The 22,286-nt window shown below is 34.6% G+C and overlaps 1 protein-coding gene across 3 annotated transcripts in view; it reads right to left on the reverse strand.

Moving 5' to 3' along the window:
• LOC150103230 (uncharacterized) overlaps window positions 1-22,286 on the reverse strand; it is a 161,710-nt gene that overhangs the window by 33,461 nt on the left and 105,963 nt on the right. For all 3 annotated transcript variants that reach the window (XM_090397597.1, XM_090397599.1, XM_090397598.1), the window contains one exon: window positions 11,217-11,345. In XM_090397597.1, the coding sequence (XP_090253723.1) occupies window positions 11,217-11,345 (129 nt within the window). The remainder of the gene's footprint in view (window positions 1-11,216; window positions 11,346-22,286) is intronic.

The following is a 22,286-nucleotide window of genomic DNA, read 5'->3' on the forward strand; positions in this document are numbered from 1 at the left end:
AGTATATATAAAAAAAATATTATCCTTCCTTTTAATGTTACAAGGTGATAAAGCATTCATTATGGTAAAATTATGGAGACTGCTAAGAGTAATTCTGGTGGTAAGACTTATACATTGGCTACTATCCATAACTGTATAATTACAACATATGCTGAATATTAATTAAAATAACTTTAAATTTAATTAATTTTAAGCAAAGTTACTGTAATTAATATTCAATATATGTTGTAATTTCCTCAAAAATTATCTGACCTTCATGGAGTCAAAGAACTCATTAAGAGAGGTCCATACTCTCTCATACAAAAAGATAATCAACCTGTACCTTAAACCCATTCACAGTTTCTACACTCACCACACTCTCAGACGGTGCATTTCATTCACCCATCACTCTCTCCATGCAAAGAACCTACTTCTCACTCCCTTGCTCACATCTTCCTTATACAGCTTCCAGAGATAGCCTCTTGTTTTACACTTGTCCCTCTCTGAAAAATCTCCACATTAATCTGACGACAACCCCTCATCAACTTATATGTCTCAATCATATCCCTTTTCATCTTCAATTCGCAAGGCTCAACAAATTACATTCTCTCAATCTCTCCTCATATCTGACATTCCATAGACCTGAAATGGACTTCATAAAACTTTTCTGAACATTCTGCAATACATCATCATCCCTTTGAAAACCAAGTGACCAAATTTGCACACAGTAGTCCATATGCGGCCTGATCAAAGCCTTATACAAGTGTACCATAACTTCTTTGCTTCTGCATGTCAATGTCTTTCTCATTATTGTCATAATCCATTGTGTTCTTACCAGTTCAGCAATGAGACAGCTAAACTTCAAGTCTCTGTCCACCATCACTCACAGATCTCTCTCTTCTCTTCCACCTCCTTCAAAATTTCCCTATTAATTGTATACGCTGTTCTAAATTTCAGGACCTTGCACCTTGCCACATTAAACTGATAGCTCCATTCACTTGTGACTCACATAGTCTATTCAGATCCTCCTGCAAGGCGACATCTGCTTATCTAGAGACAAACATCCAAGATAACCCAGTCCCAATGTCATTCACATACAAGTTAAACAATAATGATTCCGAAATAGATGACTTTTTATATATGACTAGTGGCCTTACTCTTTTGGGATACCACTCATCCATACATAACCTGCTGGAATGGAACAAAAATGGAAAGAAACACCTAATATAGTGCTCTAAACTTTGCCCATCAACTGCTACATCCATAACAAAGAATTCTGAGAAAATAAAAATAAAAAAAATCCTTGAATTATCAGTTCACTTCAGCCTCTGAGATGGTGTATTTATATGTGAGCAATAATGAAAAAAACTGCTCATGTGATGGGTTAAGGCTATGACATCCCCATAACAGAGGCTTAATTATGAATAAGACAGGGGTTTGTTCAATAGTGAGAAAGAAAGAAATGAGTTTTACTGAAAGACAAAGATGGTTCAAACATTGAACCAAAATTCACAACGCTAAAAATTTACAGGAAAAGTACAATAGCTGAAGGAGAGATCATGTCAGAATTTCTAGCACATTTCACACACATTGTAGATGAAGGTAAATATCCTCACATGTAGTGTTGTCTATTTAATTTCTCAGACACAAATGCTATCCTCTCCCAATTTATATCTATCTAGTTCAGTGGTCGCCAAAGGGGTCAATATGACATTGTTAGGGGTCGACAGAAAAATATAAGACATCATTGTATGGGTAATATTTAATTCGGTTAACTTGGATTACCTCCATGACAAAAGACATGGAGGTAATGACAACGCAATTAAGAGTGAATCATGGGATCAGTACGGGTCCATGAATAGGACCTGTAAGATGGAGTAAGGTCATGAAAATAGTTACTGAGGCCAATTAAGTAGGCCAAAATGACGAATTTACCAATAAACGGATGTTGGTGGTTCCTGCCGGCTAGCGCAGTGGGAGCGAGATTGCAACACGTGCGTGGTTCTTATTTACTGACACTTACAAGTATTCGATCCCAGTCTCATTTTTGCGCATCGACATACAAGTGAGTGTTAATGTTCTAAAATTAATCAACATACATATTATAATTCAATCATTATTCATTCACAAACTAAACTTCTCTATGTTGAAGAGTTGAGCAGCGCTGGTAGTAATACCAGTGATATTAATACCAGTAGTTTATTAATATCACTAGTAATACCAGTGATATTACTAGATAGTAATAGTAATATAATAATATATACTATATTATACATACAATAAACACTGTAACTATAAAATAAACAATCTAAAAACTCACATAAGAGTCTTTTCTTGCTTGTCCTATTATAATTACGTAATAGTAAAATATAGGGGGTCGATAAAAAGTCAAGAAACGCTTGAAGGGGTCGACGGGCAAATGATTTTGGCAACCCCTGATCTAGTTGAAAGGATCCCAAAAAGCACATACTGTGATATGCAACACTGACCTTGGAACTGTTATCAACTGCTGCATATAGTTATCTTTATATATAAAATATAATTTAAACCTAACTCTTATTATCCACATTAAGGATGAAATGAATTTATCATTCCGAAATATTTGTTGTTCCTTCAATCAACAACTAAATAAACTAATATTTTATTTTTCATACTATGAGCATGTCTATTTTATTTTATTATTTGGGGAATTGTATGAAAGAATATCCACAAACCCAATTCCTACTATTAATGGTAATATTTTAAAGTTAATGGATAGCTGTGCTCAAAATCACAGTCAAGGGCCAGCTAACTGAGTGCTAAAAATTTAATTTAAAACTGCAAGCAAGCCATATATTAATCACCACATCCTGGTAGTCATATGAAATATATATACAGGTATCCCTTGATTAACGTGATTAATTAATTCTTCAATGTTACTGCCTATATAAATCGCGTTAATCAATATAATAATCAATGGTAAAAATTACAATTCGTCCATGATCGATTACTATATTAATAATTCGTTTTATATGGTACTCTTTTAGGAAAGATAAACAATGAATGCAAAGTAAATGTTTAATAAATGTTTGTACCTACATTAGTTACTGCAATTTTTTATCAAAAAAAAGTTATCAAGAGTCATTTGAACATTTTAGTTTTTTCCTATCAGCATAAGTTCTACAATAATAAGCAAAATGACTCTCTAGACCTCAGCAAACAAGCAGTCTTCGATTAACATCTGGATCTGTATCCATTACTTACTGCTTAAGCGATTCTAAACTGCAAAATATTCCATCCAGTTCTTTAATTGTTATCTCCTTTGGAACCTCATCTTCACATTCCATTTGTTCATTGTCTTTATATGTGTGTTGTTGTTCAATTTCAAAAGGTTGTTGTCACTGAAATCTTTTGAATTTGAATCCAATAATTCTTTAACATCTTCTGCATCAACGCCATTAAAAACAAGGTCTTCACCAATTGCAAAGATTTCTTCAACCACCTAAGTCATTAGTGCATTCCGGCAAAAGGTTTTTCCAAACAGCTCTCATGCAGCTAGAAGACACTTGCTCCCACAAGTCATGAATGTTTTCACCTGCATGTTTAATGTTAAAATTTTTCCAACATTCTTGGAGTGTAATCGCATTTTCTCCTGTTGTTGTTTCTACTGCCTTTGAGAATGTCTTTTTAAGAAAATAGGATTTGAAAGTTGCAGTGACACCCATGTCCATGGGTTGTAGCAATGATATCATATTTGGTGGAATCTTGGTAAATTTAAAGGTGCGTTACTTAAAACTCTTGCCGCGTATATCAAGGGATTGTTGCAATTAATTTCGCCACGTTAATCAAATTAAATCCAAATACTCTCTCTTTGCTGAAAATTTAAATAAAAAAACAGCAGCAGATGAACGATACATTAATCATCACATTCTGGTAGTCAGATGAAACTTATACATAACCCAAGATTCTCTCTACTCTCCAGATTGAAGTAGTGTGAGTATGACAAGTACATGCTAATCTATAAAAATCACATACACTCATAATATTCGAACTACTTCTATTCTAACTTTTACTCTAATGATTTTTAATTTTTTAAAAATTATTTTAAATAAAATTTCTCATATTTTAAAAAAGGAAAAAAAAAACAATGTAGGAATTACTAAAGAATTTCCCTATTGAATGTTTCAGGTAAGATTCATGTATGCATACTACAAGAGCTGACAAGAAAAACTGTGAGAGATATACTTGGAAAGAATAAGCTAGACTTCAGGTTAAAGAGTGTTTACTTTAAGACAAATAGTTAAAAAATCATGGAAATATAATAAGGATCTGTACTTAAATTTTGTCTTTTATATATGATAAAGCACCAAAACTACTTAAAGAATAACTTATAATTAAAGTATTGTAAGATACAAGAAGTAAAATCAATGTAAGATTTTATAAGAAAATACATGATGGGTTTACTGTTATTTGTTATCTATATGAATAACATTATGAAGTGGAAATAAACATCATTACAGTAACGAGGGTATGAAGTGCCTATGGCAAGTATCTAACTTGCACCCCCAATCCAAAAATGACAAAAATTTTGAAAAATTTAAATGTAACAAGTTAAATTTTACTAAATGCAATATGTTAAATAACCCCATTTAACCCCACAAAATGAGTTGCAGTATGTTGCAGAATTTGTGTCTAAAGTGGCATATTGCCGAAATTTAAAAATACAATATAAAATAGCAGACTTTTATATCTATTTACTTATTTTTATTTTTTACATTTTTTGTGTTTTGTGTCCCAAACCTAGTTGTGCCTGTGACATGGGCGCCTCTTTTGCCACATCCTCATTACAGCACTGATAAACATGATACCAAAATCTGATATATTCATTTTTTTATTTTATATCCTTGATAAATCTACTAACAGACTTGCATGCACTGATAATACTGCCTATAATAAATCTGATATGAAAATCAGCAATAAAAAGAAAAAAAATCTTATGAAAATAGGCAGGAACATGAAAAACATCAACTGCTGATGTTTTCTAAGGGGAGAATACATTACAAATAAAATTTCAAAAATTTAGGCACAATTTTTAGTGAAGATGGCAAATTAAATATAACCCAACCAACCAACTTCCTTTTTGTGTTAGACTTGCCTGTTACAGCCAAGAAACTTGGCTTAGAAACCTGCTTACTGGTTATGATAGGGAGGTTAATCCTATTTGCAATGTCTGTTATGACATTGCAGATGTTAAAAACTCATGGGTTCTCGTTCTTGCTTGTTTTGCTAGATAAAAAACCCTGCCATCTCCAAATAAGATCAACTAACTCACCTTCAGTTGAAAAGTGCTGATAAAAGTTCTTTACATCCTCATATACCTCTGCTCACTTACCATCATTGGTTCCTCCCCCATTCCCACTGCTCTCAAGTTCTGCATTATGTTACAATTACAAGGACGGAATACTTTAACGAACTACTCATGAAACAACTCTGCATATCCTCCCCAGTGTTGATCTTTTTTCTCTCATTATAAATGACCAACAATCATTCTTCCTTCTACTGGCCGCATACTGAAAAAACTCCCAGGATTTCTTTTAGCCTCATTTGCTAACTGCCTTATACTACACTTTTGCTAACCTTACCAAGCAAGTCACCTTCTTTGCTTTCTCTGTACTCCTCATGTAACTGGTTATTGCCACTCATCTTGTGTCACCTTCACAATGTCTTTTTCTTCCAGATTGCATGCTTCACTTCGGTCATCCATTTTAAACCTACTGTATTTAATCTCCTAACCTTTGAAATACACTCAGTCATTGCCTCTGCCAGATACTTCCTGAGTAGAGACCAAGTAGCATTGATTTCCTTCCCAAAATTCCTCATTCCATGATATCGCTGCAGGCCACCTCCTGAATTTATCATAATCACCTGCTTATAATTCCACATATAATCCTTTCTCACAAAGGTCCTGAATATGGCTGGCCACCACCCAAGTGATCACTTTATGGTCGCTTTCACCAACTAGAGGAAGATGTGACACTTCATTAACAATGCCTGTTGATAAGATAATTAAATCCAAGAGCTTCAATGCACATGTAGCCTATGTTATGTACTGTTTAAGGTAGTTGTCCCTCAAAAACTCAAGAAATTCATTCTCTTGTTTCAAATGCTCTTTTCAAGCCAGTAAGGTTGGTCGATTGGTAGAGCCTCTGCTCTACCAATCAAGAATCTGTTCTACCAATAATTGCTCACAAAAAAAGTTAAGGAAGGGTTAGTAGTTGGAAGGGGACAATCATTTGATGCTGTTGGCACACTCTCCCTTGATGAGTCTTTGGACTCCCTGGGGGTGTCACATAATAATAATAATTTTCAGTCTATATTACCATAATTGAAATTGCCCATAATGATCACACTTTTCTTATTAATCAGACCAATTGTATAAACATTTCCTTCTCGCTGCCTTCCACATTATCAGGTTTATAGCAACACCCTACTAACCATTTCATCCTGTCCACCTCCAAACCATACTGCTTCAAAATCACTGCCATTATTTGCTCCTTGCACCTCCATCCTAGATGGGCACACAAATCCACTGCCATCATCATCAATAGCACCCTTCCTCCTCACTTTCTGCCTTATCTATCTTCACGAAAGACCATATATATATATATATATATATATATATATATATATATATATATATATATATATATATATATATATATATATATATATATATATATATCTATCTATCTAAATATCTATTTCCTCGTTCAACCATGTTTTTTACACCCACAATTTTTGGGCAAACAAACTCTGCCAATACTACAATTTCATTCCCCTTGTTTCGAATACTCCTAGAATTTGTGCACATATACTATTAGCTCATTTCTGTTTCTATAATAAGTCCCACTAATCCCACTCCTTGGATATAACTCCTCCACACACACACACCCGTTTATTCTTGTCTATCATCAACGATATTACACCCCCTCCCCAGACCTAAATGTCACCCCAACATCCTTGACTATCTCAATTCTTTCTTGTGCACTCAAACATCTACTTCGGAAACCATCATTCACACTTCTCATGCATTGTCTCCCTGCTCACCATGACATCCCCCCTCCCAATTTCTCTGTCAGTCTTGTGTTGCTTCTCACTCTCATTCTCTTCACTCATGTCACTCACATCACCATTTGCAAAGTCTCCTATCTTGCTTCCTCAGGTCTTCCATTCACTTCAGTCATTTTCTTATACAGCAACTCCAACTGACTCACACCAAATCCATTTAAATATAACCCATCTGCTTTATACAGCTCTATCTGTCTGCCAAATTCATCCCACACATGCACAAAATGAACTCCTTTCTCTTCACACAACTCTGCTAGCATACCATTCGCAATCTTCGCTTGCCTTCTCAACTCATCATTATCATACTTAGACAACACGCTCACTACCTTACCTATCACACTGCTATCTTTCATTCTCTCTTCAACAGCCTAGAGTTGGTACAAATCATTTGTACCAACTCTTTTGCTCATAAGGTCTTGTTCTCCCAGAAAAAGACCTTATGCCCCTTTGCACTCACCACACCTCCATAATTCTCCTCAGTTCATACCTCACATGTTTAATCTCTTGCCTCATCTTTACCAACTCTGCTTTCATCTCTTCAATTACTTTCCCACTGCCATTTATGCAAATCACATTTTCACCACTTTGAACATCTGCTAGTTCACCACTGCTGAACAGCCACCATCTACACATACTGTTTTACAAATCAATGTTGTTAATTCACAGCTACTTTTGCCTGCTGTCTTCCCATTACCATTCAATCACTCAGCCATACTGTCAACTAAACTTACTTCCCTACATTCATGATCTTTTGCCATACTATCAACTACACTTACTCCCCCCTACATCCATGATATCTCATAATTTATAAGTATGCTACACTTCTTGCATATCCAAACTCCGTTATTAATCCTCTCCACACAAATATCTTCAACCTCTCCCCAAATGTATATACTGCATATCACCATTTTCAAAAAATCTATGCCACTTGTATTTGTTTTTTGCTACGATCCACATATTGGTACCATTTTACATGCACTTGCAGCTGAACACAATAAACACAATGAAATTTCATAAATACAGAACTTTAACTATACCAAACACTGCATACTGATCACAGGTATCATACTACGATATTCAAAAAACTAATTATTGCTATTGCCACACATAATTTTAAAATTTAAATCTTTTCATAGCAATTTTAGCAAACACAGCTCTCTCTCTCCACCACCTAGTGGCCAATATTTTTTTCCTTTATTAATTTTTATTACTTTTCTTTATTATTATTATTCCACATGCATACAGACATGTATTGTATTAATCTGCCATATCATTAATTATGATGTATTAATTAGAGAGAAATTCATGTTCATTTAATGAAGTTTCACTCAGTGAACAGCTTTCTAGGAACAAACCTTTTGTGAAACAAGTTGTACAAAACACTAACTTACTGTCCACACATAAAAGTATGTGTGTGTGTGTGTGGGGGGGACAATAAGTATTAGTAAAAAAAAAAAAGGAAGCATTATGTGTGGTAAGAATCAAAACAATGAATATAAAATGAAATAAACATTTACCCAATAGAAGAGACGTTTATGTGGTCAAGTGCTCTTGTAAATGTACACACTTGTTAAAATTTAGGAAGTCAGCTTTCAGCTGCAGACTGAATGATAAACAAGTGATTACATCAGGAATATATCTCAGAATATGCCTCTTTTTGAGAATATGATAAAAGCTGCTAGCTTATGTCATATGCTGAAAAAGGAATAAGGTAAAACAGAATACCATATCATAGATCTTTGCAATATGGAAATAACAACCAAACCCATACTTAGTGCTTTAAGTAATGATAAGCTGCAAATCAGATCTAGTGATACTAACACTTATCATTCAATAGTTCTTGAGCAAATTAAGTTTTTGAGTTTGGTTAGTGCAACCTCGGCAAAAGTTATAGGTTAGTGAGCCTTGGCTAACAGAAGATGATGTAGCTACAGGGATAATGTGAAGGGTTTAGTATTTTCAGAGAAGATAGGATGTGGAGGAGGGATACTGCTGATGATAGCAGATGAATTGCAGCCAAAAGAATAGGAGATAGGCTGGAGGGTGGTTGTTCATTTGAAGCAGTCTGGTGTGATATTAAGCCCAGTAAGACAAAATATACCAGTGGTGTTCAACCTTTTTTTACTATGCAAGCTACTTTCTATAAAAAGTTATTCGCCAATCTACTCTCTTATAAATTATTCGACGATCTACTCTCTTATATAGATCACATTCCCCCAACCTGATATCTGATTACACACAAATAAACAACTAAACAACAAAAAAAAACAAAACAAATATATTGGAATAAAATATTTATTTCTCTATTTTGGAAAACCAAAGTTAGAAAAAACAACAGATTGATTACAAACTCACAAGTTAAGGAAATGCTGGTTGATTAAAAAAAAAAGTTAATGTGAAATTTGGCATTGTTTGGACCTCGCAATATTTTCATAGTCAAGTTGATATGAAGAAGTGGCCAATCGCAGACAATTATCTAAATGATAATTAATAATTTGGTTTCTTAATGAATTTTTTATGACAGTCATATTTGAAAAAGCAGATTCTGACAAGTATGTCGATCCGAAACACGACAGAATTTTTCGAGCAATATCAGTTAATATTGGGAATTTTTCATGTGCATACTTCCAAATAACTTCATTGTTTATTGATTTTAAATGTAAATTATTCTGAATGTTTATTATCTCTGTTTATTAGTATGCTAAACTAGTTTCAAACCAGTGCATATTTTAGAATTTACTTGGCTAAAGGACTTCTCATGGTAAGAGCTCTGATAAACTAATCTGGTATACAGCTTCCTCTTATCATAAATTAAAACAGAATAAGAATTTGATGAATGAACTCCTGAGGTCTCACACTATAGGGCTTATGCATTTGCCGGAGCTATCAAATTTAGGATAAATCTTGTTATCATTATTAAAGCAACATAGAACTTTGTGGGAAGGGGGGGGTGACAACCCTCTGAGCAGCAAAATTTACAATAGTAGAGAGAGAGAGTATTAGAATTCTGAACTATAATGTTTTAATATGTGCACAATATGAATTACAACCATCTAATTAACCACCTCACCAGCCATTATGGATCAAATACGGATACGCATAAGCTTCATATCCATCACATATTTCAATGTAATATCAATGGTATTAAAATTTTAATATGCACTTCGTATCCATGATAAACTTGACGTCTATAGACGTCTTGGCCGGTAGCGTGGTTAAGGATACAGCTTTCCGTTTTCATAAAAAGATAAAATTTTGGTTGGGCCCTTTGAGATGTACAGCAGTTATTCAACTGTGTTTAAATGTTTGCAACTTACTTTTGCAACAATCAAGTACCAAATTCATCCTGGAAATTCATCGTGACTTCAAAATCAGGAACAGACCTCAAAACAAGATGTTTGGACATGGGCATCTATATGTCAAGTGTAAATATATTTGCACTTTCTCTACTGAAAGGTAGAGAAAGTGCAAATATATTTACCAACAAGATCCATCATGCTATTTTTTTATTTTATTTTTTATACATTTTAAAATTATTTAAAATTTGCTGTCTGGTTGGCTTAGTAGTCAGTGTATTTGGAGAGTCCCAAACAATTGTTTCATCATGGACATGGATATTTGTGACTGTCCAAGATGAATTTCATTGTCTAGTGTGAAAAAGGGCTGTGTTGGTCTCTGTAAGCAATAAAAAAAAAAAAAAAAAAAAAAAAAAAAAAAAAAAAAAGCGAAAATAAATAAATAAAAAATAATATAAAATAAAGAAAGAAAAAATTCTTGGCCCACTAGTAGTACAAATGTACTATAGATTTACATAAACTTTTCAGGAACTAAATGAAAAAAAAAAAAAGTTAGAAGCAAGAAAACAATATATTTCTTTTAAAAAAATTAACTGTTACTGACAGTTTATGTGTGTGTTTAACACAATGGTAAAAATTCAAATTTTTACCAATGTGTTACCATTTACTATTCAAATTTTAAAGTACAAATGCTATATAAGAGATATAAGGAAAAATTCTTAAATGTTTGCAAGTTAAAATCATTATATTGCAACTGCACAAGTTACATCTTTTCATTCTTTTTTTTTCCCCTTACGCCTCTCTATATAAGAAATCTGGCTCTGCTATACTTACTCAGAAAAATGTGAAATCCTAATAAATGTCCCAAAAGTCCAATTGCTAACAATGCTAGAGAAGCTGTTACAATGTTCACAGTAAGCCAAATTACTCCATTTACTTGAACAAACACAAAAAAAACAGATCCTGAAAAAAAAACAAAAAAAAACATGGAGAACTTTATCATACTAAATAGTATTGCAAATGTAAAATACCCTAAATATTTCTTAACAGACTGTAAATGTTATTAAACAGCATTTTTTTTTTTTTTTTGCATACATTTAGCAAATACAATAAAGCATAGTACACTATTTGCTAAATGTGTGCACAAAAATATATTCTTTGAACTAGTACACTATACGAGCATTGTAGATGCCATAATTTATAATTTCATTACCTTAAGTTTAATAACTACACCATTCTTGACTGTCACAGCCTCTTAAATATGAAGTCAGGAATAGGATTAAACTAAGTGAATGGCATCAATTTACCCATGCAACATACCAAGACATTTACCAGCAAGATTGAGTACAAAACTAGACCTATTATATTCAGGAAGACTACAATAATTTAGCTACTACAACTGTAAACATTTATATGGTTTGCTAATTGAAGCCTTATTGTACTATATTCATTTATAGACAGCAGCATATCAATATTTAGCTTTTCATCAGTTTTATAGAACCATTCTGAAATTCCACACTTTTAGTATAGTAATGAGAGCCCAACAGATTAAAAAAGGCTATTCAACTATAATTATCTCAAAAATTACACACAGCCAACCTCAAGGCACTCACATATCCCAAGACCCTTATTTTTGACTTATAAAACCTAATCATTCTGCCAATAACTTTTATCCCAAGTTTATTCTACTTAAAAATCTCTATTACAGCTGTTCCAATCTTCTCTTAGAGCTGTTTGTGGTTATCTTACAAAAAAACATTCAGATGAGAATAATTCATGTATCTGCTCTCCAGCCAAAATGCTGCAGGTTCGAATCGTGCATGGATGTTTGTGATTGTCTGTAAAAATACTAGTGGTGGTGATGGTAGCTGCTGTTTGCTGTTGTTGGTGAATTGAGTAGCAGAGACAAAGAGTTGTAGAGTAGGTTCCCGCCATCGATGAGTCTTTTGATTCCCTGGAGGTGTCATAATAATAATAATAATAATAATAATATAACTCTACTGTGATGATCCCCTAACTACTACAGACTGTTATGGTAATGACTGTGAACAGACTGTTTGGAGTGAAAAAATGCTGAGAATGTCCACACCACTGAGACAGCCAGTTTGCAGTGTTTGGAGACAATCAATGTTTGTTATAGAGGCAATACTGTGCAGATGCCAGCTATGACATCTGTTAATGATGTTCAATCAACTCCTCCAGAACATATTATGGACACTTCAAAGTTTTGTTGTGTTCCCTTGATTCCCTGGAGGTGTCATAATAATAATAATAATAATATAACTCTACTGTGATGATCCCCTAACTACTACAGACTGTTATGGTAATGACTGTGAACAGACTGTTTGGAGTGAAAAAATGCTGAGAATGTCCACACCACTGAGACAGCCAGTTTGCAGTGTTTGGAGACAATCATTGTTTGTTATAGCGGCAATACTGTGTAGACGCCAGCTATGACATCTGTTAATGATGTTCAATCAACTCCTCCAGAACATATTATGGACACTTCAAAGTTTTGTTGTGTTCTACTTATTCAGCAGTCATATTTTCAACATTTTTCCTCCCTTTTTTTTAAATGGCTTGTCTATTTGATTTTACTTCATTAGTGGAGCCTTTTGATTATTCCCCCCCCCCCCCACTCTTGAATGAACAATATACCATTCTTTTTTTTGGGGGGGGAGGGGAATCACAATAATGCTTGATTAATTATTATTATTATACGACACCTCCAAGGAGTCCAAAAAAGATAGGTGCGCTCCCCTGAGGGTACCTCAAGTACTTACAACTCTCTGTTTCTACAATGATTATCAACCATACCAAACCGCCACTACCATCATCATCATCTACTGCCCACCACTAGTATTTTTTTTGTCTGTAAATTGTGTGTATTCTCAGGCCAATTTGTCTGTATGCGGGATGAAAAACCCGAGTTCCCGGGAGAAAAAAAACCCTGCTACCACTGTATTAGATTGACTAACTCACCTTCAACTGAAAAAGCCCATATAAAGATTCCTCTCATCATAACGAGAATCAAACTCAGGTCTTTTACAATCAAAGGGCACAAATTACTGTTGTCCTTCCAATTGTGCTACGGAGGTGCTTATTTAATGGCAATACTACATATGATTTCTGCCAAAGGCATTAAAACTTTTATGCACAATATTTGTAATCTTATTACACTGAACCAATATACTTATTACTTATAACATATATTTTATATGCTTATTACTTTTACAATGGACATACAATAACAGTCATGTTTACCGTGTAGAAAGGCTTATGTGTTCGTCGTACATGTTGTTTAATTTTGACGGAATATATCTTATATATAAGTGATAATTATTTACTTAATTCTGTGTTCTGATATATACCGTCAAAATTAAACAACAGTCCTGTTTACCAGTGAAGTGATTCCCAACTGGGCACAAAAATTCACATAGTGAATTTACAGTAATAATTGACTGCAACACAAAATATGCACTTGCATATAATCATCATCCATGGCTACTCATCACTGAATTTTCATAATCATTTAATAATTCTTTCAAGTACAACTAATGTTAGGGCTCAATAAAACTGTTCTTTGATCTGCTCTTTTGCTGCTGTATGTTATTATTATTACAACCTCCATAGAATTCGCAGACTTCATATCAGAGGTTCATTCAATTGACAGCATATTTATCATACTGAATATTAAAATCCTTAACCTCCTGCATTAACAACATATTCCGATAATACTTCTTCCTGCTATCAACCAGTATCAACCTGCCATCATTATTCTTCTTTTTGCTTGCCATACAGCAGAATTCCATTGTTAACCTTGGCCTGACCAGTCAACCGCCTCTCATACTGCACCTTTTCTTTCTTTACCATGATCGTCGCCTTCCTAGCCTACACTTTATACTCTTCATGGATCTGATCACAACCATCTACTTTTTTAGATACCTCCTCCATAGCATTTTCCCCCCAAACACAGTTTGCTTGTTTTCACTATTCATCCATTTCACTCCTACTCTTTTTACTCACTTAACTCTTGGTATGGGGTATACATTGTACCGTGTTAGATACTGCCTTATGAATTTCCATGCACTGTCAACATCTTTTCTGCACAATTCATCTATCCAATGTTGTGATGCTAGTTGACTACAGAACTTCCCATAAGCACACACTTTATAATTCCACATGTATCCTTTTTTTGGCAGTAACCTTTTCTTGTTTCACCACTTTCCAAACATGTGCCTAATGACCACTCTCACCAACTGGTTGCAGTGTTAATACCATTAACAACTTCTTGTGAAGTTGTTATCTTCTATATGTTCTTCTATATCTTGTGAGGTTATCACCAAATCCAAAACACTAAAGCCTCTAGTTGTTTCAGTCACATGCTGCTTAAGATATTTATCCCTCATAAATTCAACTAACTCACTCTCCTTTTTCTTATGCACTATCTCCTCCTTCCATTCTATATATCTGTAATTAAAGTCTCCTCAAGATCACCTTCTTTTTATATGCTCAACCAATTTGCCTAAACATTTCACAATCATTACTATTCTCTACATTCCCTAGGCCAGGGGTTCCCAACCCTATGCCCGTGGGCACCATGGCGCCTGTCGACCAATTTGTGTGTGCCTGCCGCTGTTCAACCGTGTGCCGTATAGTTTGAAATAATCATGCAACAATTCATGGCATGCTATATGATGCATGCGTTAATGGCACATGACGAGTATTAAACACATACAATGTATGCGCGCATTCGAAGTTGTTCATTCCAGTTTAAGAATTGGAATATCATCATATTCTCCTAATTATGAAGCACTGGCCAATGAAATGCAATGCCAAAGATCACACTAACTTACATATATATATATTTAAATTTTTATATAATGTAAACTTTTAAGTAATAAAACATTTGATTATAATGTAAACTTTGTATGTATTCATTTAACAAAAGAATTCAAAAAATTTGCTTGAAAAAATAGATGGTGCCCGTCGCCCTACCAGTATTTTGAATGTACTCTAGGAAACAAAAAGGTTGGGAACCCCTGCCCTAGACTATAACAGCATCCTATTAGACATACTAGCCTGTTAATTTCAACTTCACACAGATTCAAAATCTGTACATATACTATCAACTTCCACTTTGTGAACACAATTCCTCTGCAATCATTAACAGTACTCCCCTTCTGGAAAATTGTACATCCTTCCATTTCTATTCACAACATCATATCATCCTCAGACAACCACATGTCACTTAAACCAATTATCTTTCAGGCATGTTGACTCAATCAAACTCAGTTCTGTTATTTCAAATACTCCTTACATTTGTATACAAATGTAATTCCTGTGGCTATTCTACAATCAACCAATATTCTCTATTCTAGCCACTATACCATACCTCTCTCTCTTTAGTCTGACCATTTCTGTTCTCCTGATCCTGACTATGACTGCCATTCATACCTGTCTCATCCTCACCTTTATGAATTTCACTATGTCCTGCCGTAACCGCATCAACCTTGTATCCATCTTCCTCCTGTCATACAACCTGTCTGGCTGTGCTCTCCTGCTTCACAAGTACCCTTTGATCATTAGCTACATTAATTCATTGATTATGTGCCTTCTCAGTAAACAATAGTCATTCTTAAATGCCCAACATCAAACCCAATCAAATGCAATCCATCCACATTAAGCCATTCCAACTTGCCTTTGTATTCTTACCAGTCTTTTTTCCATGACTTTTGTATAGCTACTTTTACATCCTGCTTCACTTTCTTACATTTTTCTCCTGTCGCTCAGAGAACATGCTGATTTATTTGTTAGGAACTTTAGATATGCTTTCATCTTCTTCATGACTGCCTCTTTTAACTTTCTGGGTCTATAATGGAGTTTATTTTTCTGTCATTGCAGACAATTTCACATGTTTCCCTGGTTGAATTAATCGATGATCAATGTTTCTTCAGAGTTTACCACCGAGTCTCCAAGGTTTTATTCTTTTCTTTAAAATCTCATTTTTTCCTTAAGAATATTTGTACATTTGAGTCTACAGTTCACCTTTAAAGCTGCTTGACTAACTCTTTTTAAAACTTACTTTCTTACATTTTTCAGTACAATATTCGATTTTATTAAACTGAATATCATACTGAAAAGAAAACTAAATAGTGATCACTTCCTAATTCAAATCTTTTGTATACTTTCTCATGTCCTGAACCATTCTGGTTCAGGATATCAGAACTTTTCTTATTTCTTGTGTCATTGCTTCATGTGAATATATGCACATCTTTATGTTGAAACATGGTATTAGTAATGGCTAGTGCAGAAGTCCTAAGGTCATCTGCACTAGCCCTTGCATTCTCTGTAGCAGAATATTGTGCCCCTGTCTGGGAAAAAGTGCACACACTAACATTATAGACACCCAGCTAAACTCTGCCATGCGCACAATTAATGGGACAGTGAGAAGCACCCCTCTCTCCTGGCTGCCTGTCCTCTCTAACATTGCTCCACCAAACATATGGAGAAGACAAGCCTTGATTAAAGAATTTAATAAAGCAATGAGCAATCCTGCTCTTGCATCACACTCTCATAAATCCACCTAGTCTTTGCCTAAATCTAGAAAGCCTTTCTGGTCCATGGACGTACTCTCTTCAGCTGCCCTGCCATCAACACCTGACATGTGGAGAGGATACTAGTTCAACAATCTCCCAACAAACGGCTCCCTGGTAGAAGATCCTTGTGCTCTGCAGCCTGGTTTTGCTCTTCCTAGGAAGATTTGGTCATCAATCAACAGGATCAGAACTAACCAGGGCAGATGTGGTTACCTACTACATAAATGAGGGCTGTTAGAGCACCCTTATTTGTGATTGTTCTCCCATGGCTCAGACGATTACTCATATTGTGAACGACTGTCCAAGGTGCAATTTCATGGTGATGGTCTACAGGACATCCACAAGGTGATATATGAGGCCTTGGATTGGCTTTCCAGACTGGACATTGACCTGTAGCTGTTCTGTATTCCTTCTACCATAAGAATAAATAATAAATGCCAAAACTTAGATTAGCTCTGCTCACACATTCTTGAATGCTAACAATATCAATCTCCTTTCTTTCATTTTTAATACGATTCTTTACTGTCACATTCATCCCCTCCCCTCAGAACTCATTTCTATGTCCCCCTCAACCCCATCCATTAAGTTAAAATTGGCTTGAACACTGTTAATGTATACAGATTGTTTACTGCTTTGGCTAATTTTTCTGTTATTCCATATAAATCTATTCAACTGGCTCCCCAGTATACTATCAAATAAATTATACTTACACTATAATTTATTTCCATAGTTAATTACATTTTACTTGTTCTATAGGGTCTCAATTCAAAATACTGTTCTTCCTTCCAATTTTTACTTTTTTTTTTAATTGCGATTTTCATAGAAAATTTCAGAGCAGTTATTTAATAAGTCCTAAATACTTGTATCGGATTTTGCAGGAGTGAAAACATCATCTTCAGAACTTAAATTAATATTTCTACTTTTGATATCAAGATTTAATGTTATTTTCCTTCATAATGTGATCCACAAAAATAAACAACAGTGGAGAGAATACCCTTGTGGAAGATGAAGGGTGCATGTCTCCACTGTCGTTATTCTTATTCAACAAGGGCATTTTTCCACGGGGGCATGATGTCTCCACTGTTAATGTACTGGCTTGCAATACTTTAATATGAGCTATTTACTGCTTTGTGTAATGTCTCATTTACACCATATATGTACTGTTTTTAGGAGCTTTTCTCTTGGCAGTTTTTCCAGATCTACAAGACTCAAGAAAGTTCCTTGTAATATTGACCTTGATTTAAAGTAAAAATCAAATCTAGACAACTTTCTTCAGCCTAAATCTAGCTTGTCCTCTTTCAAGTTTATCAGCCAGAATTTTTCTTAGTCTCTTCTCAAGCATGCTAAATAACACTTACCCAGAACACTTAGTAGGAAAATTCCTCTAATTCTCATTCGGTTTTTATTTCCCTTTTCACAGATGGGCACAAGGAGAGCTCTACAAGACTCAAGAAAGTTCCTTGTAATTATGTGGAATTTAACCTTCTGATTAGGCATGAAGAATTATGCAGACCACAGTAAAACTTTTATACCTTCATATATTTGAGCATTACCAGTTGAATATCTTTCAGCTGCCTTTCAACATTTTGGTTCTGATATTATTATTATTAAGAGAGAGACTTCCATGGAGTCATGGACTCATCAAGGAAGGCCACATACTACACACACACACACTAGCTATCATACTTATTCATGCATTCATTCAAGAAATGAGTGCACTCACATATTGGATATTGTGAGTACAAGGATTGTACTCACAATATCCAATGACAAACCATTCCAATCACTCACCACCTTATGAAAAAAAAATCTAGCCCATCTAGTCACATACTGCTTGAGAAAGTTGTCCAGCAACAGCTCAATAAATTCATTTTCATTCTTCTTATGAGATTCTACTGCTATCCAATCAATATTTGGATAATTAAAGTCTCCCATTATGACTACTGGAGAGTGAAGTGAGGTGGCACTGCAACAGCTATCCAGTAAGGAAAGCACCAGGAGGAGATGGAATACCTATTGAGCTGCTCAAAGCCCTGAGAGGTAGTTAAAATTTTAACAGTCTATGTCACTGAATTTGGATCACAACTACATGGCCTAGGGAATGGAAAAAATTAATTTATATACCTTTATTGAACCAAGGCGATGCAAGAGAGTGTGAAAATTACAGAACTATGGCACCGATTTCTCATGCAAGTAGAGTCTTACTTAAGATCATTCAGAAAAGACTGGAACCATTCATGAAGAGAGAAATGCCGGATGAACAGGCAGGATTTCAAAAAGGCATAGGAACAAGACCAGAACAAGGTCAGATTACCAATGTGAGATGGATAATAGAAAGAGCACAGGAATATCTAAAGAATGTCTACCTTTGTTGCCTTGACTACAGCAAGGCTTTTGACTCTGTAGATCATGTGAAACTGTGGAATGTGTTAAGAACAATGAGAGTACCAGAGCATTTCATTATCCTTCTAAGGAATCTTTATCATGAACAAGAAGCTACTTTCTGAACAGATCTTGGAGAAACTGAGTATTTCACAATAGGTAAAGGGGTGTGACAAGGATGTATTTTATCTCCGTGCCTGTTTAACTTGTACAAGTGAATACATTTCAAGAATGGTAGGGCTGGAGGAGTCTTCAGTTGGAATTAAAATTGGTGGAAGAAATAATAATTTGAGGTATGCAGATGATACCACCTTGCTAGCAGAATGCAAAGAAGATTTGGAGGAACTTATTATGAAAGTTAAAGAAAAAAAGTGCTAAATATGGCCTTAAACTTAACTACAAAAAGACAAAAGTTATGGCAGCATGTGAACTTAATGATTTTGAAGAAGATGGGGAGAAAATGGAAGTAGTTAACAATTTTGTGCTCCTAGGATCCCGAATTGATAAAGATGGGTATTGTACTGAAGAAGTTAGAAAATTATTACTCGGAAAGAAAGCAATGACAAATTTAAGCAAGATCATTAAAGATAAAGATATTAGCCTTGCAACAAAAATCAGAATCATGAAAGCAATGGTATTCCCTGTGGTACTGTATGGATGTGAAAGTTGGACCCTGAGAAAGAGTGAAAGAAGGAAGATAGATGCATTTGAATTATGGGTTTGGAGACACTTATTAAGAATACTATGGACTGCAAAGCAAACCAATAAATCAGTGATAGACAGAATAAAGCCTGATTGCTCCCTCGAAGCTATGATCATCAAGCAAAAATTGTCATACTTTGGACATATTATGTGAGCAAACAACATTCTGGAGAAGATGATGATGCTTGCTAAAGTTGATGGAAGCAGGAGAAGAGGAAGACCTAGAATTAGATGGATGGAGTTAAAGAAGCAACTGGAATGTGCTTGGAAATTCTGAAAGATATGGCTAGGAACAGAGGGAGAGCGTATATTCATAGAATCACCAGGAGTCAAAAACGACTCAATGGAACTTAACAATTATGACTGCTCTTTTCATTCTCATCTTTTCTATTTGGTGATGCATTTTTTAATCACTAGCAACCAATCCATCAGGTCTATAACAACACCCTACTATGTAATTGATCTTGTTAGATTCCACCTAACACCAGATGGCTTCAAACTCACTGTCACATGAAATACTGTTAGTAGTAGTAGCAATACAATCATAGGTCTCAACTCTAACTGGATTCATGTCATCCAATATCATTAGCAGAATGCCCCCCCTCCTCTCTTATCCTTCCTAAAAATACTGTACCCTTTACACTCGATACCAGTTAGCATGTCTGATTCTGACATCCAGGTCTCACTAATGCCTACAATCTGAGGTTCCCAACATATTGATCAAGGCACTCTACTCCTTTGTTTCTGATACTCCTGGCATTTGTGTACAGACAATAATCTACCTGCACATTCATTTGTATAAAGAACATGCAAGTATATAACATTGTTGCTGTTACGCTCATGTTCTCATCATTCCCTTGTCGTTTGTATACCCTTGTCTGCAGTCTGCATGATGCAGTTAGACAACTCGCAGTTCTCTATTCTTCTCTAATGCCTTATACATGTAGACATCTTTGCACACATTTGATGGGTCAGAACTGGACAAACACAAAGTCGAAATTGTTCTGTCCTCGTCAAAATTTCCATGATAAAGTTCATTCCCATCATTAACACAGTTATATAATATTGTCGCTGTTAAACTCATATTCTCATCATTCTTCCCTTTATAATTTAGTTTCCCTGACCCTCTGTGTTAGGTCTCATACCAGTTATTAGTTTTTCAAGAATCCTGATATCAAACACATTTAGGTGTAGGCCATTTCTTTATACAAATCCAATCTTCCCTCAAACTCACTCCACACATCCAAAAACTGACATCCATTCCTTCTATACAGCCTACACATCAAATCGTTTGCCATCACAGCCCTTCTCAATTCATTTTTACATATCAAGGTAATATACTGACAATTTTCACTTTCTCACTCTTACACTTCCAACAACCCTTTCATGTCCTCTCTGATACTGAACTTATCACTAGTTAAGTCACTAGTACCTACTACAATTACGATCTCATTTCCTTTTCTTTTCTGTTTTTGAGTTCCTTCCTTTATATTCTTAATTTTCATTCTGGGAAAACTCGAATTAATAACTTGCTCATCAATAGCATGTTTCATTATAGACTCACCATACAAAATATCATCCTTTTTACAAACAATGTCACTTATCTGATTTCCATTATTTCCTGACTTACTTGTTTCTGTATATTTTCTACTGCTCTTTTGTCAATGCTAATCTTATTTAAAGTTATTTTAAATATTTTAAATTAACTACTCAAAACACCAGAATATCTATATATTCAAGTTTTTATAACACCTGGTCAATTTTGTTTCCTGTTATAGTGTTCTTTTCTTCTATTGCTAAACTTTTTTTAATAGAACACAACATTCTGCAGCTTTATATATCTTATCTTATATATTCCTATCTATGTCTTTGAATGACTTTTCTTTAGCTACATTTACACACAGTTTAGCTTTCATACATTTTTCTTTTTATTCTCTCAAGATGTATAGTTGACTCATTTGCCAGAAATTTGCTGTGGGATTTCGTCTTTTCAAATACTGTCTCCAACTTTTTTATTTACATCTTGAAGTTCTGATTTTTTCTATTCTTGCAGAAAGTTTCCCTACATAACTTTCCACAAGTGAAACGCTTTTTTTTTTTCAGATTTGCAATTCAGTCTTTAAGGTCTGTTTATTTTCAAACGCTTTTCTTCTTCAATAATATTTCTACGTATCAGAACTTACAGTTAACCTCTGAAAGCTACTCAAATTTGATTCTTTTT

Source organism: Typopeltis vanoorti, chromosome 9 (genome assembly GCF_054136105.1).
Source record: "Typopeltis vanoorti isolate ZY-2024b chromosome 9, IOZ_Tvanoo_1.0, whole genome shotgun sequence".
Taxonomy (NCBI): Eukaryota; Metazoa; Arthropoda; class Arachnida; order Uropygi; family Thelyphonidae; genus Typopeltis; species Typopeltis vanoorti.